The following is a 16,039-nucleotide window of genomic DNA, read 5'->3' on the forward strand; positions in this document are numbered from 1 at the left end:
GGTGATTGCTTGAGTTCACACAGAAATCAGAGACCAGTGCTGCAAGTTTGCAAAGGGTGGGGTGAGAGGGGAAAGGTTCAGAGCCGGTTTTTCTTTCTGCACCATGTGTGTGTGCGTGCGTGCGTGTGTGTATACATATAACAGTTTCACCATGTCTACATCTCATAGATTTCTAACCCGATACATTTGCTACTGGGAAAAAACTAATGAGCTGGCACAAGAAACAACTGACAGCAACATCAGTGCTGCAGGAACAAGAAAATTGCTTCCTGCAGGCTCACCTTCACTTGTCAATGAGTCTAGTACAATAAACCCTGCCAGCACACAGGAACACGGCAATCCAGCCCACAAAGGACTTGCAGATAGCTAGAGCTTTCTGATGGTCTGGAATGGAAAGGGAAATCCCTCTCTGAGCCATGACTGCAACCACAATGATTAAAAACCTACCCCTGCGCTGAACACTTCATGACCAGAAAGCAATCAGTTCAGGAACAAAGCAGTGAGATTTATTGCAAACACAGCAGTAAGTTTATGTTCTGTTGATGTGACAAACTAGTTTTCCTTAACACTGCGTTACTGACCCCTCTCCACAGTGTGATATTCATACACAAATTTTAGATCAGTAACCAAAACAGAAGTAGTTTTATTTTTTCATTATACAAATGCCAAATATCACAGCCATAGACATAAGCAAAAAATTGTTCCAAATAAATATGCATGGAGAGATTTTTGACAGCTTGATAACAAATTTAAACACAGTAATTATTGTATAAATGGTTTAACAAATGGTATTACTGCTAGCAGAATAAGCATCTCCAGGGAAAAGAGGATTGAATACAAAATCTGGAAATAGATTAAATATATATATATAAAATATACTCAGTTTATTGCATGGATAGATAAATATTAACATATTTGTGCACATAACTGGGAATGAGGCACTTATTCAGGTTAGTAAAACAAGGCCACTTGTTAAGTAGAAGAGAAAATGTTAATAAGCCTCCAAAACATCTTGCTGAAATCTAAAACCCTGAAGCCATAATAAAAAAAGGCATGTGTTACAGATGTATTTATAGTTCACTGAATTGTAAGAAATCCAGTTTCTTAGGAATGGGACAAATCCAGCAGGCCTTACTGAAAACGTTGGGATTTTTTTTCCAGACAGAGGACTTTGGTATCTGACTCATGAATCTCACTCATTCTTGTTCAGCTTTTCAATGTTTGCTTTGTGTTTTATTTTGTTATCACCAGTTTGCATTGTTATTTTATATATTGTTAGCAAAACGTTAGCCTGATAATCTCCATCAACCTAAACATTTTACAGACTTGTAATCAGATGCTATTCAAAACAGTGATCAAGTTGTTTATCGCGCTAAATGCTTGGCTTGTAGAACACATGGTTTTGCTGTGATTTTATAAAAAGAAATAATAATAATAATAAGATTTGCCTGCAAAGCAACTTTAATGATATTTCAGTCTGTTAAAATTCAAAAGCAGAAAAATAGCTCTACTGATAAACACCTAATTTCTGTATTATAAATATATTTTTTTTTAAAACGATCTTCTCTGCTTATAAAAACCAGGCATTTTATAAATATTAAAATGTTCTATTATTTACATGTGTCCCATTTTGCTGTGGAATCAGACTGTTACTATCAAAACATGCAGGTTCTAGGAGACAGATTCTGCATTTCTCATTATCATAATGATTTCACACACAGGAAAAAAGGCAAATTTGATCTTATGTTACATTTGCAACTTAGTGGTGAACTTAAACTGAATATAAAAAGCATCTGTGGGTTAAGTCTTTGATCAATCTTGCACACATAATACATGGATCACAAAACCAGGAACTTAATTAAAAGAGTAAATTAATGTCAGGTGACTAGGGAAAAGGTCTAATGCACTGGGCACATCTTGCGGATAATTGTTTTGGGCTAGAACCCAGATTAATTAAAATAAAAGATGACTGCATGATTTTAGTAATGGAGTTTGACCCTTAGGTTGCTGCAAACATCCCTCAATTAAGCAGTCTGAATCACAGCCCTCAGAAAAACCTAGAAAAGGTAGGACAGATTCTGACCTGATTCGTTTGGTGAAAAACTGGTTAAATCTTATTAAATGAGTGAAGTGCTAACAATATAAATCCAGAGCATGAGATACCAGCATGAGTCCCTCTGTGGGCATATTCACACCGTACCATGAATCATAGCACAGCTATTCCTAGGCTAGTAGACCTCAATGTTTCTGAGCCCTTACGGCTCAGAGAGCGATTGCACAGAATTACTGGGTCAGGTCTAGCTGTACTGGCAGAGCACCACAGCCAGGCCAGGAAGCCTTTTGGATGGATTTTTCAGTTCAGAGGCAGCACTGTGTGCTTGCAGCCAGGCTGCTTTCAAGTTGGCTTTTGCTTAGCTAACTCAGATCTCTGCAGCGTGGTGCCCATAATACCAATTGCCAAGTGTATTGCAGCTGAAGAGAGTTTGGGGGCTGCCCACGCCCACCACCACAAGATAATGAATGGGAACAGGTATTCTAGCAACAGCCTCAACACCTGATTCAGATTTTGTATCTTTTATATAGTTTAGATCCATTCACAACTCCATTAACTCCAGTGCTGTTTAACAACTTTGTTGGCAACATGACAGTGGGATTGAGTGCACCCTCAGCAAGTCTGCTGATGACGCCAAGCTGTGTGGTGCAGTCAACACCCTGGAGGGGAGGGATGCCTTCCAGAGGGACCTTGACAGGCTTGAGAGGTGGGCCCGTGTGAACCTCATGAAGTTCAGCAAGGCCAAGTGTCTTGCACATGGGTCAGGTCGATCCCAAGCACAAATACAGGTTGAGTGGAGAATGGATTGATACCAGCTCTGAAGAGAAAGACTTGGTGGTGTTGAGGCTGAAAAGCTCAACATGACCCTGCAATATGCACTGGCAGCCCAGAAAGGTGACCAAATCCTGGGCTGCATAAAAAGAAGCGTGGCCAGCAGGTTGAGGGAGGTGACTGTCCTCCACTACTCTGCTCTTGTGAGACCCCACCTGCAGTACTGTGTTCAGCAATGGAGTTCCCAACATACAAGAGGAATATGGACCTGTTGGAGTGAGCCCAGAGGAGGGCCACAAACATGATCAGAGGGCTGGAGCACCTCTCTTATGAAGACAGGCTGAGAGAGTTGGGGTTGTTCAGCCTGGAGAAGAGAAGGTACCAGGGAGACTTTATAGCAACCTTCCAGTACCTAAAGGGGGCCTACAAGAAAGCTGGAGAGGGGCATTTACAAGGTTGTACAGGGACAGGACAATGGGGAATGGCTTTCAATGTAAAGAGGGTAGATTTAGATTGGACATAAGGAAGAAATTCTTCACTGTGAGGGTGGTGAGGCACTGGCATGGGTTGCCCAGAGAAGCTGTGGCTGCCCCATCCCTGGCAATGCTCAAGGCCAGGCTGGATGGGGCTTTGAGCAGCCTGGTCTGGTGGAAGGTGTCCCTGCCCATGGCAGGGGGGTTGGAACGAGATGATCTTTAAGGTCCTTTCCAACCCAAACTGTCCAATGACTCTATGACTTGAAAGGACTTACTCATCTATAATGTTAGTGTGACAAATGGGACTATCTGTCCTGAAGGTTATATAGCTTTCATAGCCAAGCATTTGGCAGGATTTCTTTGGGACAGAACAGGTCCTGTCTGGATAAGAACTGACATGGGACACAGCTGATCAAAATTTCTGTGGGACATGATGGTATTTAAATCAAGAACACTGAGAGAAAACTAGAGTTACTCTTGCAAGAGTAGTTACTCATTAAAAAATGCCCAACAATGCCCCAGCATGTTTGTCAAGATGTGCTGTGATTATGCAGTAATAAATACTACTTGATTCTATCAAATGTTAATGTTTTTTTCACTTTGTTGCCATTTAATATGGCAATTGACAATCACATGCTGGATTCAGTATCGTGATTCCTAGGCTCAGTTCAGGCAGAACCTTGTCCTCTGCATTTTGAATCTAACTCTATCATCTTCTCTAGGTGCTGAAATACTAATGTTTGCATTTCCCAGCTGTGGATATGCACTAAGAAATGTAATTTACTTTACAACACTTCCATGATCCATTATAAACTTAAGAGGACATAAGTGTCCAGTTTCTGTGAAAAATGATTTTTTTTTCTGGATTTGTTGCATTCTTTGGCTTTATATAAACATAAATAAGAAAAAAATGTCTCAGATTAAATAGATGAATAAGAATTTGCAGAAAAGAGTAGGTATTACATCCTGTGACATGCAACTGTTTATAATGCCATGCTGTCTAATCTAGCTGTCTTTTGAAAAAAAATTCAGTTACACATAAGTAAAAAAAAAAATAATAAAAAAATCACTGGTATAGCTTAAGTGAAGTCAAACGCTTATAGGAGGAGGATTCATGCCTAAGGCATTTCATCACCTTTCAGACTAATTGTCGACACTGAATATTTTGTGAGAAACAGTACGAAATATAAAGGGTGTAAGGATTCCTCCTCTCAAGTATTTTGTGTTTCTAAAGAAACAGATTTCCTCTCTTATTGTAGACAGGATATATAGCACCTTTGGATACTTTTTATGAAATGTCAGAAAATACAAAAAGAAAAAATTCTCTCCCTTACAATGCAGTTCCTTGAATTGCTGCTTAAAATTAGTGCATGATACAGGGACATCAGGATTACCTTTCGTGCAAAGTGGGAGATTCAGTATGGATTCTTCTATTGTTGATAATGGCAGCAAGAGTTCAGTATGAAAAATTTCAAGTACACCTAGAAGCATATGAACTCTTTATTCCTCATCAGTCACTGTGATCTGCTGCTAGCAAAGTGCAGTTCAAGGTTTTTTTATGAGGCACTCTGGAGACTCTGGCTTGAATCCTGCAGTCTTGGAATCAAACCTCTGAGCTGTCACTGGTGTAATTATACGGTAGCATCATTGGTTCATTGCTGCCTGACTCCTTTGTGGCTTCCTTCTTCTCAGAATTTTGTTTCCATTTTAGCAGCAAAATGATGGTTGCAATCAAGCAGATGGCAAGGAAAACGGCAGCAGCTCCACCAATGATTGTGACTACGCTGACCCCTTCACTTTGGTTATTCAGTTCTCTGGGGAGAATGCCATTGACTGCAATCTCCCGTTGAGGAACCTGTTTCTTGCTGGTGCGATCTAGTGCTATGTGCTGTATATTTGTTCCTCTGTTGTTCTCTACACCAATGTCTTTTGCGAGTTCTGGGTCTTGCTCAGCTGCCCTCTTCTGACGTCTCTGTGTGGATGCTCCGGGGCTCCCACCACTAAAGAGCAAGTGGTACTGGTGCTCCACGCTTCTTTTGCCAATTCCACGGTTAGCATTCTCTTTTGAACGTACAGTGTAGATTGTATGGACATACCACTCCCTACCCAAAGACACCTAGAAAGACAAATACTTTTTTTTGTATTTAAACACAGACATGCCCAACCTGGACAGCACTATACACAGAGGAATTCAATCACTGTTCCGAGCTGATTGTCTGGACAAATATTTTTAAAATCATGCACAGATAACCCACCTCTATGTGCCAATGTGCATCAGAAGAGTCATGTTTTCTGCCAAGATTTTAAGAGGGGGTAGTCTCCACTCCTCTCCATGGCCAGACTCTATGGCTATCAGGTACAGATAAAGAACCATAGCTTTGGCTTTTTTTGGTACTGTTAGTGCCAATGGCTGTACAAAGAACCTCAGCTGTAGACAGGCTGCAGAAAAGGACCGTCTAGGTCCAACCTGCCAGCTAACTAGGCCCTGGCTGTGGCTCTGTTTCCATCTTAATATAAGAAAACAGTTTTTTACTGTGAGGATGGTTGAACATGGGAATAGGGAGGCTGTGGAGTCTCCATCTTTGGAGATGGAGACATTGAAAATCCAACTGGACATGGTCCTGGGGCAACCTGCTCTAGGTGGCCTGCTCTGAGCAGAGGGTTGGAACAGGCAGTTTCCAGAGGTCCCTGACAACCTCATCCATTCTGTGATTGCACGATTCCCTGCCACCTGTGTGAGATGATGCTATCTCCCTTTAATTTGTCTTGTCTTTTCTGAATACATAATAAATCTGGCCTCCACAAAGTCCAGTGGGATTCTCTGAATACTATCTTAAAGCTGCTGGCTGATAATTTCAGTGGTTGAGTCCAAGTCCTGTTATTCTAAGAAATAACACATTTTCTATTTTACTCTTGTTTTTCCAAGTCTTTCTCAGGATATTCTGTTGTTCCTTCATATTCCCATTCTTTTGAGAGAATGAGGATCAAAAATCACAGCATTATTGGAAATGGATTCTTCATATAAAAAATGAGATTTCATTTTCAGGGAGGCAAATTATGAAACCCTTTTTACATTGGTAAGTAGGCTGTTCTCTTAAATACTCCACTGCTTACAATGAGACCATTAATACTGAAGGGGTCAGGAGCAGGATTAAAGTCTCCTCAATATTTTTCTACTAAATTTATACACTGGAGTTTTGCATGTAGTTTTGCAAATACTAAAGAGACAAATAACGAATAGACAATTCCTAGCTGAGTTATATAGATTAAAGGGGTCAATGCACACTGTTGAAGGATTATATTTAATTAAACAGTAGTTGCACCCTTTAGTTGTCAGTTTCTAGGCTTTCCAGTGCTTAGATGTTTCACAATGTGCAAGTTCTCAAGAAAAGAATTGCACAGAAAATGCTGAGTATCAAACTAGATTTTGATGAAGTTCACTATAAATGCTTATGATTCTTTTATTTTTTGTCATTCACAAGTGAGATGGGAAGCAATAAAACAATGCTGTGTAACAAGAAACTTAGCAAGTTCTTAGAAGAAATGCATAAGAATCATCTATATAATTTTGGGCTAGACTGTGGAATTAAGCAAAAGGAAAGCATAGTATCCCCACAGAAATCTTTTAATAACTGCTACAAATTTTTTATCTATGAATTTTTAAGCATTTATAATCCTGTTTGACTGTCATGGGAATCAGAATAAATCTTTCTGTTGGCTTCAATATGACTTACCGTTAACAATGCTTACACAGGAAGCCTTTCTTGGTTCAGTACTCTTGCTACTAAGCTACAGAAATCATACCTGAAATAGAGGAGTTGAATCTACTTTAAATCCATCAGAGCCTGGCTGTTTAACTAATGGAATTGCTTCAGGATCATCTATTGCAAGTTTTGCATTAAAAAGCAGATTTCCAAAGCTTGTGGCTTGCGTCTCCGGTTGAGCTTTGTCCTACATGATCACGGAAGGAAAAAAAGTTTGTAAAACACAGATTCATTTATTCTAGGGAAAACAGTTCTAATATTTATACACAATGTAAAAATTGTGTAATTTACACATTCTATTTTATGCAATCTGGTGTAATATCAAAAGAAAAGACATGAGAAGCAGTTGTGGTCACATCTGACTTGTACTAACTTCTATTTAATCTCTTGCCTGAAGGCGTTTTTGTTGAAATATGAGGGAGAAACACTAGGGAACAAACATAGCTACATTTCTGAAATAAAAAAGATATATAAATGTGGTATGAAATAAAAGTAAGACTCTATTTCTCAGTTTAAAGAAGCTACCTCTCATTTCTATTAACAGTCATTCATACAAATTAAATAATCATCTTACTTAAAGTTAACTCTCTAAAAGTTGGGCATCAGGTCTGTAGTCATCTAGGCTTACTCTAGAATTATTTTCACAAGGGAAATCACATCAGGAATTCTAAGCCAGCTTTAGAGTTATCTTTCTTTGCCTATTGACTACAGAGGCATCCTGGATGACTAACTTTACATTATACACTACATTTTGGAAGCCTAAAGATGAAACAAATTCCAATCCTTAACCTGCACATGTCCTAAGACTCTCTCTATGGTCAATGGCTATAGACAATGCAGAGCAAGAGTCTATTTTGGGATTCTAACTTAGGCCAAACTCTAAATGATTAAAGTCCCCAAAAGAATTAAGAGTAGAACCAGGAGGAAGAAAGGTACAGTACTGCCTTGATCAGTTCATATTAGTCTGGAGCTCAAGTCAAAAATTTGGTGCCATTGAGAATATTTTAAAGAATAGTTGGTTTTGGATAAAAAAGAAGTTAGAAAAAAAATTAAAAATATATATTTGCATCCTCCCAGAATTAGAACACTTACCACAATCTTAAACCTGTATAGAAGGGATGGAGAATCAGCAAGGCACCCATATTCAGTGTTGGATGGGTTGTATTTGGGTACATATCCATCAGCTCCTGTGCACAGGAAAACCTTCTCGATGCTACAGTAGAAAGAATCACCCAGATTCTGCACTGGATCCACCATCACCCGGCCATATATGATATCACCTGTAAACAGTGTACACAGTTCACATCCTATTACCCTGGAGCATTTAGCACAGTACTAAGCCTGAGTTAATAAACCTAGCCAAGAAGCTTAGTGCAGTGCAATATGATTATGATTATATCCAAAGACACCTTGCTACCCAGCTTCCCCTGTAGGGGTGTGTTAAAGGCTGTAATCACAGGGCACACTCTTCCACGCACTCTGGGCCATGTGATAGCAGTAGGAGGCCATTTGCTGTCGCTGTAGCCTGAACCACTTCAGGGGCTGCTTTAATTCTGGGCTATACTGGGTTCTTCATTCAAGAGGTGACTTAAATAATTATGTACATTATGTACAACTCTGTATCAGATCAGGGTGTAAGTTTTGGCCTCCTGACAATGCACTTTGTTGAAGAGATGGGGTTTTTTATGTCAGTAGGATCCTGTTTACGCTGTATAAGAGTTTATTTATAGTTGGTCAGACTGGCATACTGTACAAGGGAAATAAACATTATGAAAAGTCATAGAGACATTTTCTGAGATTTGGCTCCCTACTGTGTAACTGCATTTCAGCTGTCTGATAATGTTTAAGATAAGACATGCTTGCCAGACCTGTACAAATAACCTGGGCCGTTGCTATGCAGGCAAGGAAAGTGTACTGTGTGCAGTGGTCAGATACATATGACAGAAAGTGGTTGGGAAGGCTGAGAATCTGGAGAAGGAAAGGAGAGATATTGTGTTGCTTTTACAACAATTTGGAGCAACTGTAAGGGAGACCAGATACCTGCTGTACTGTGCAAGAGTGTGCAAGTACTGAGACTGTGCAAATACAACACAAAAGACAGTCATGCATTCAAGGTGCTGGCACTCTACGCAAAAGAGGCACGTGAGGAAAGCAGAGGAATGAAATGACTGCTTAGGTCCACCGACAAATGTGTCAACTGACTCAATCTTTCCAACCTCAGCCCACTCAGTGGAGGACAGGGGGAAGGGAGAAAGCCTTGATGAAAGCACTGTTCAGTAGCAGCCAAAACATTAGCATGTTATCAACCTTGTTCTAGCCACAGATGCATAGCATGGCACCGTAGTGGCTGCTAATAAGAAAGTTAACTCCATCCCAGCCAGACCTAGTACACTCAAATGCAACACAGACTGTATAATATTCACTTATCAGCTAGGAATGTTCTTCATATCAGCCAACATTTATAAAGTGCTCAGTTTATGGGAAAAGGTACCAGCACTGTAACCCTCAGACACACCAGTTTCAGTGCAGAGTGGCCAACAACTCTGATGTAAATGGCCAGGTTGGAAAGGCAAATGCAAAAGAACACAAGCAACAAGCCCAAACCCTTGCTCCTATCTTGTTTTGACTGAAACAGGACCCTGATAGTGTGGAACACACATTAAACATGCATGAGGTGTGCACAATTGTACCTTCTGAGAAAGCAACATCGCTTTCTTGCCCAAAGCCCATTGAGCCATCAGATAGCCAAAGTGTCTTTTTGGAGAGGAGGAACATCTGGGTATTCAAGCTGAACTCAGCCGCCACTGGATCACTGACCTAAAACACAACAACATAAGGCTCTTCAACAAGCATTGTTTAAAGACTCTTAAAATACAGCATGACTTTCTCCCAATGTACATTATTCATCAGCTCCCCAGATCTACATGCAATAATACAGTTTAACCAAAAAACTTCTTTGTATTAGACCTATACTGTGATATATTTTACATGCATACAACCTTTGAGTTATCTGCCTCTGTGATATTTGATAGTATTCTAGGTTAGCTTCTTTCCACCTCATTTTTCCAGGTCCCAGCCAAAAAGGTGCCCAGGGCAACTGATGTGTAGGGGTAACATAAGGAAAATATTTCCCTCAATAACTTGTCTCCATCTGACTCATCACAGCCTGTTTTCTCTATCCCATTTTCATTCTTACATCCAAGTCTCACCTCTGCTACTGATCCTCTACCAATTATTTCAAAGTACACATTGCTGAGGATTTAGTTGCAAGTGTCAGTTCTTCTGATGTGCTGCAGGATATCAGATCATGCATGTGAAAATGCACCAAACCATGTGAACATCTTTTTATGTTAATATTTATCTTTATATATTTGACACAGTTATCTATGGTTCCTCTTTGATTACATTACAAGAATAAAATAAATTAATACTGTCAGCAGCAGGTTCTCATTGGGCCATATAACATTAAGTCAGAAGGCAAACTATACAGGGACATGGCATAATAAAAGGGTAAGTATATAGTCAACAGAAGAACTAGGGAGAGCCCAGAGTTCAAAAAGATGCAGTGTACTTGAGAAACCAATATGGAAGATGCACACATTTAAAAAAAAAAAAAACCAAAACAAAACAAACAAGAGGTCACTAAAATAAAAAAATACTGACACATATATGTATATTTATGTATACATATGTAGATGTGTGTGGAAAGGAAGTAAGGAAAACAGAAAAGAAAACAGTCTTGCCAGCGCATGGACAAGGGACTGATGGAATGAGATATAACAGTACCAACAGAAACTACTGCTGCAAGTTATACAGCTAACACATTTATTCTTCTTCAAATCCCTTTTTCACAACAGGTTTATCCCAAATTATCAAAGCAACAGAATTTGTCAAGAAGAATGTATAGCTGAAATAGATTTTACACCCACTGCTACCCTTCAGAAAAAGGAACCCTACCCCCATAGCCTTTTCACAGAAAAAAATAATTTAAAAAATCATTTCCATTCTCTTGGAATGCTTCCTTCTTAATGCCTGGGATTCAGGCCCACAGCTTCAAAAATCTGACTGGCACAACAGGTTTCCAGCTGTGGTTCTGAAAAAGAATCAAGCATGGCCTCATCAAGCTCTTCCTGGGCAGAGTAAATGTCCACTGAATAGGAAACAAGAAGTGTGTGTTCAGCTAAAGGCTCCGGACTTCAGCCTCACAGCTTACAAGAATGGTAAGAGCAATGGCATGGGTAAATACCATGCACGTAGCTATGAACACATCTTTTAGGCATCCTATTCTAAGCTATTAATTTTATTTCTGTTTTATGTGTAAGTCTCAGTACTGCCAGTGGCCGACATAGCTGTTATTTATGACAGTAGTTTAAATGTAATTATTTTCATATGCATTTGAGCCATTTTAAACAAGAGTTCTTAAAAAATAATCTGTGAGGACCTGCTGGGTGAGATGAGTACTGTCACTTTATTTGCTTATTTTCTATGCACATCAAGCCTCATATGGATGACTTGGGGACAATGCAGGTCACTCATGGTAGACATCCCCACCTCCATGGGACTAAAGCCCATGAGATACTTGGTACCTCAAGAAGCAGAGAATTCTTGCGATTGCTCCATCCCAGGGCTGCAAGTATCTTGACTAAGGAAGTGCTACTGTCAGGAAATAGTCATGTACATTTAAAGAAAGGAGATGCTGAAAGGACTGGGATAAAGCAGAGCTTTGTGGTTGAATGCTGTTTGTGTTCAGGAAATTCCAGAGAGAGACAGTAGTAATACAAACCTCACTAGGGTTCCAGGCTACCCGTTTCCCTCTTCAGGGGCCACAGAGAAAGGAAAAAGGAGATGGGCAGATACATACTAAAGAAGGAAATGTAGAACCAAAATCTCTAGAGTGGAGACACCAAATATATTGCCTTCTTGATGTTTGATCCTTAAAATGGCCCCTCACTCATGAACAGTGAAAACAATTGTGAAGAAAATAAGAACAAAAAGTTTTCAAGAAAATGAAAAGCCTCATGTTAAAAAGCCCAAGAAGATAATTCAGTACAGCAGCTGGAGCACTAGACCAAGAATTGGGAGAAACAACTGTTCTGCCCCATGATTTCATCATTAGGCTTTACAGCCAAAGTCATTTTGGTCCAGTTATGACACCTGCGCTCACTGACTTCATCGAAACATATAATGGTTTGGGTTGGAGGGCACCTTTAAAGATCATCTAGCCCAATCCCCCTGCCATGGGCATAGACACCTTCCTCTACAATCAGGCTGCGCAAAGCCCCATCCAGCCTGGCCTTGAACACTTCCAGGGATGGGGCATCCACAGCTTCTTTGAGTAACCTGTTCCAGTGTTTCATCACCCTTATAGTGAATAATTTCTTCATTATGTGCAACCTGAATCTACCCTCTTTCAGTTGCCCCTTGCCTTGTTACTATAGCACTTGGTCTCTGGTTTTCTTATAAGCCCCCTTTACATATTGGGAGGCCACAACAAGGTCTCCTTGTCTCACTCTCTTCTTCAGACTGAACAAACCCAACACTCTCAGCCTTTCCTTAGAGGAGAGATATTCCAGCCATCTGACCATTTTGAGGCCCTTCTCCGGATCCACTCTAACAGGTCCATGTCTTTCTTGCACTGGAGACACCCCAGACTGGATGGGCCTGTGCAAAGTATGAGGTGTTGCCTAGTCTAAGGACCAGTGTCACAGTCTGACCATTCATGTTCACTTCTCTGTCTCTTGTTCCTTATTTCTAAAACAGTGGATACCAATGCTTATTCAGTTTTGCAGAATAACTAGAAGATCTTAGAGGTGAAGTGCTAGATATTGTCTACTGAATTTGTGCTACTGTACTGCTGTAATTGCTGCTTATTTGGGACCTGCTTTCAGTCCACATAGTCTTTCAATCTATGATGGAAGGGAACAATATCATGGGCCACAGAATCTCCTGAATTCCTTTTCCTATGGTATCTCAAGAAAAAGAGCTGGTCTTGGTTTGAAAATTATTGGTGATGGAGGACTAACTGGCCACAGTCCTTGGCGATTATGACACTGCTGCAATTTTGCACCTTATCCCTATTTTCAACTGATGTACCTGAAACTTCCATGTACTGTATTATTAAAGCTTTATCTGATATAATAACCCCTATAGTATCCATTTATTTGTTCCAAGGTAGTTCTTAGTTTTATTCATAGTTCTTAGCCGTAGACTTCTTCCAGGTAAGAGTTAGGTCTCTTGCTAGGCTACTTTGCCCATTTTGCAATGATTTTTGCGGCTTTTATGAATTTTCTTTGAATTATCAACATCTTGTTTATACTGGGACCTCACACAAGCTCTGGTTTAGCATTGCTGTGAATTGCTTTAGAGTTCCTAGAAGCAGACTGGAAATCCCAGACAAAAGCTGAAGTGCTGAACTAGTATAAATTCCCATCACTCCCTCCATTCAAACTTTTTCAAAATGTTTTGCTAATTAACTCTGAGAAGGCAGGTTTCCTGTCAGATCATGTATCATCTCTCTGCTTCGCCAGGACTTAATGCCATATCAGGAATCATCTGTTCTCCCATAGCTGGCATAGTGTCAAATGAAAGCATAAAGACTGCATACATTCTCTTGTGTACTCCAGCTAATTCAACAGAAAAGTGATTGTGTATCCCTGACTGATCTGGATCGGATTTATACCATAAGATGACCTAATGGCACACAACTATACTATTAATGAGCATGAAACCACAGCCACACTATTCCAGTATTAGTTGTACTGGCTCCAAACAACAGAAATGATACAACTTCCTCCTTACACACCCGAAGGTTATGCTAGCCCTTTTTATAAGACTGTAAACTGTCAGTTTATTTTCTGCTAACTATCCAACATGACCCTCAGATTTTTTCCAGTCAATGCTTTCTCAGCAGAGTCCATATTTTGTTCCCAGCTACAGAGCTTTACAGCTGGGCTTTGTGAAAGGTATGCTGTTTTGCCTGTTCCCATGTTCCCATATGATCCATACTGCTACCTACGGCTGCAATTTGTCTCACTCTTGTGACTCTTAAAGCTAAGCATTTTAGCAGTGCTGGCTGTCTACACTTCCTTTATAGTCAGTGAAGGAAGTCCCGCCTTAGGCATGAATTAATCTCCCTCTGGAGGTCCCACCAGAGAACTAGCTCTGATCTTTGTGTCAGATTAAAACCTTATGATAACATTTATGTTTTCCTAATTATGTGATAAAACTATTTCATACCAAAGCCAACAGACAAGTAAATAATTCCCAAGGTTAGTTCATATCACGGTATCTCCCAAACCAATGTCAATGAGCTTCCTATCAGCTATCAAAGATTGGCCGTGCATTGAGGACAAAAAAACGTTTATACCCATGTTACTATATTAGCCTTTACCAGTTGGGCAAAACTGGTTAAACAGCAGAGGGGGAGCATGTGCAGTCCCACCAATTTTGGAACTGGTTTGTTTAAAAGCAAGTAAATTAAGGTTCTAGTACTATCATTGTAAGACCAACAAAGGCAATTTTGGTAACAAACTGAAAAGGAAACATGATGAAGGTATCATTGTGATGGTACCTGCTGGAAACGGATATCCAAATCGAATGTGATCGGCTCTCTAGGATTGCAGATAACTGGTAGGTTGTACTCCTGATGTGGAGCAGTGGTACAAGCTATCAGCTTCACAGTGTATGTTCCAGAATAGTCTCGAACCTGAAAAGAGAGAGAAAGCTGTTCCACCAGCACCCTAACTAACAGGTTGGGGCAACAGAAGGCAGAGTGAAGGCTGAGGTCTTACCGCAAAATCTGAAACAAAGCTCCACTGCTGTACTGGCTGGTTGTACGTTGGCTCACTTCGGATGAGACTGAGGCTAAATGTCAGGCCTGGGTGATCAGCTGACATAACCATGGAAATTAGAGATGAAGCTAGAAACATGTCAAGAGACAGATTTGTCACCTTTAGTGTTTCACTGCAAACTCTCAGAGCCTGAAAAACATTCCCAATAATTCATAAAACACGCCATAGTTGATGTTAATATATTTACAGGGCACTTGGTTTTATTAACTGAAACTAACAAAATCAATTACAGTCAACACAGCCGGGTTGGGCCACATAACCAGAACTGTCTGAAGATTAACAGGCAGGCAAAAGTGGAATGGCAAAGATCTATATTCCCTCCTGTTTTAAACTTGGAATGTCAGCCCAGGGAACACAAAATAATTTCTCTTAGTAATGTAACTCTTTTGGCTCTACCTGATAGGCAAAACCTAACACACTAGAGGACAGCTGCGGAAAAGTAGAAGCACTATGAAGGAGTTTTACAGGTCAATAAAACTGAATTAAACTAGAAGAGATTTCTTAAAATTATTTTTCCCCCTTCTCATTATTGTTCAGCAGATTTAATTTAGTTAATCTTTTCCATGGCCAGCATTCATGGTCAGATTTATATCTGTAGACAGCCTTAAACCTGTGATTATTCTGAATAAAGGCAGTGGGGTTTAAACAGATTAAATTGCAGGATCAGGTCCTCAGCAATGACTAATTGAATGGCAGTGAGAATATTTTATTAACAGAGTGATACAATGCTCATACAAAACCTTTTCTTACTCTCTGAAAAAGGTCTAGATAACCTACAAAGGCTTCAAGTTAGAAAAGACATTTTAATACTAAGTTCCTAGGGCAACATCAGTAAATAGGTAATCATAGCTTTTAGATTAAAAACATGTATTTATAGATCCCCAGTGGACAGAATGGCCTAGATGTTCTTTTTTCATGAATCGGGCTCTTGATCAAGAATATCTCTGTTTTCCATCAGATTAATGCATATTCTATTAAGTTTGACAATCTGAATACAGTCATCAGTGACAAGAAAGTAATCCAAAGTAGAGGGAAAATCCTTATCTGAAGAGAACAGTACATAAAAAATTCAGGTTTCAGTAGCAGAAATAAGAAAAATTAATAGTATAAAATCTGGGAGAGATT

General features: G+C 39.8%; 1 protein-coding gene across 1 annotated transcript in view; it reads right to left on the reverse strand.

The window, feature by feature from the left end:
* Positions 1-484: 484 nt before the first annotated feature.
* The window catches only part of FREM2 (FRAS1 related extracellular matrix 2), a 143,082-nt gene continuing 127,527 nt past the window's right edge, over positions 485-16,039 (reverse strand). The window contains exons 19-24 of the mRNA XM_027790674.2: positions 14,855-14,982; positions 14,635-14,769; positions 9,755-9,881; positions 8,157-8,344; positions 7,105-7,251; positions 485-5,416 (exon numbers count right to left, since the gene is read on the reverse strand). Coding sequence (XP_027646475.2) covers positions 4,904-5,416; positions 7,105-7,251; positions 8,157-8,344; positions 9,755-9,881; positions 14,635-14,769; positions 14,855-14,982 — 1,238 coding nt within the window. The 3' untranslated portion in view covers positions 485-4,903. The remainder of the gene's footprint in view (positions 5,417-7,104; positions 7,252-8,156; positions 8,345-9,754; positions 9,882-14,634; positions 14,770-14,854; positions 14,983-16,039) is intronic.

This window comes from Falco peregrinus, chromosome 4 (assembly GCF_023634155.1).
Source record: "Falco peregrinus isolate bFalPer1 chromosome 4, bFalPer1.pri, whole genome shotgun sequence".
Lineage (NCBI taxonomy): Eukaryota > Metazoa > Chordata > Aves > Falconiformes > Falconidae > Falco > Falco peregrinus.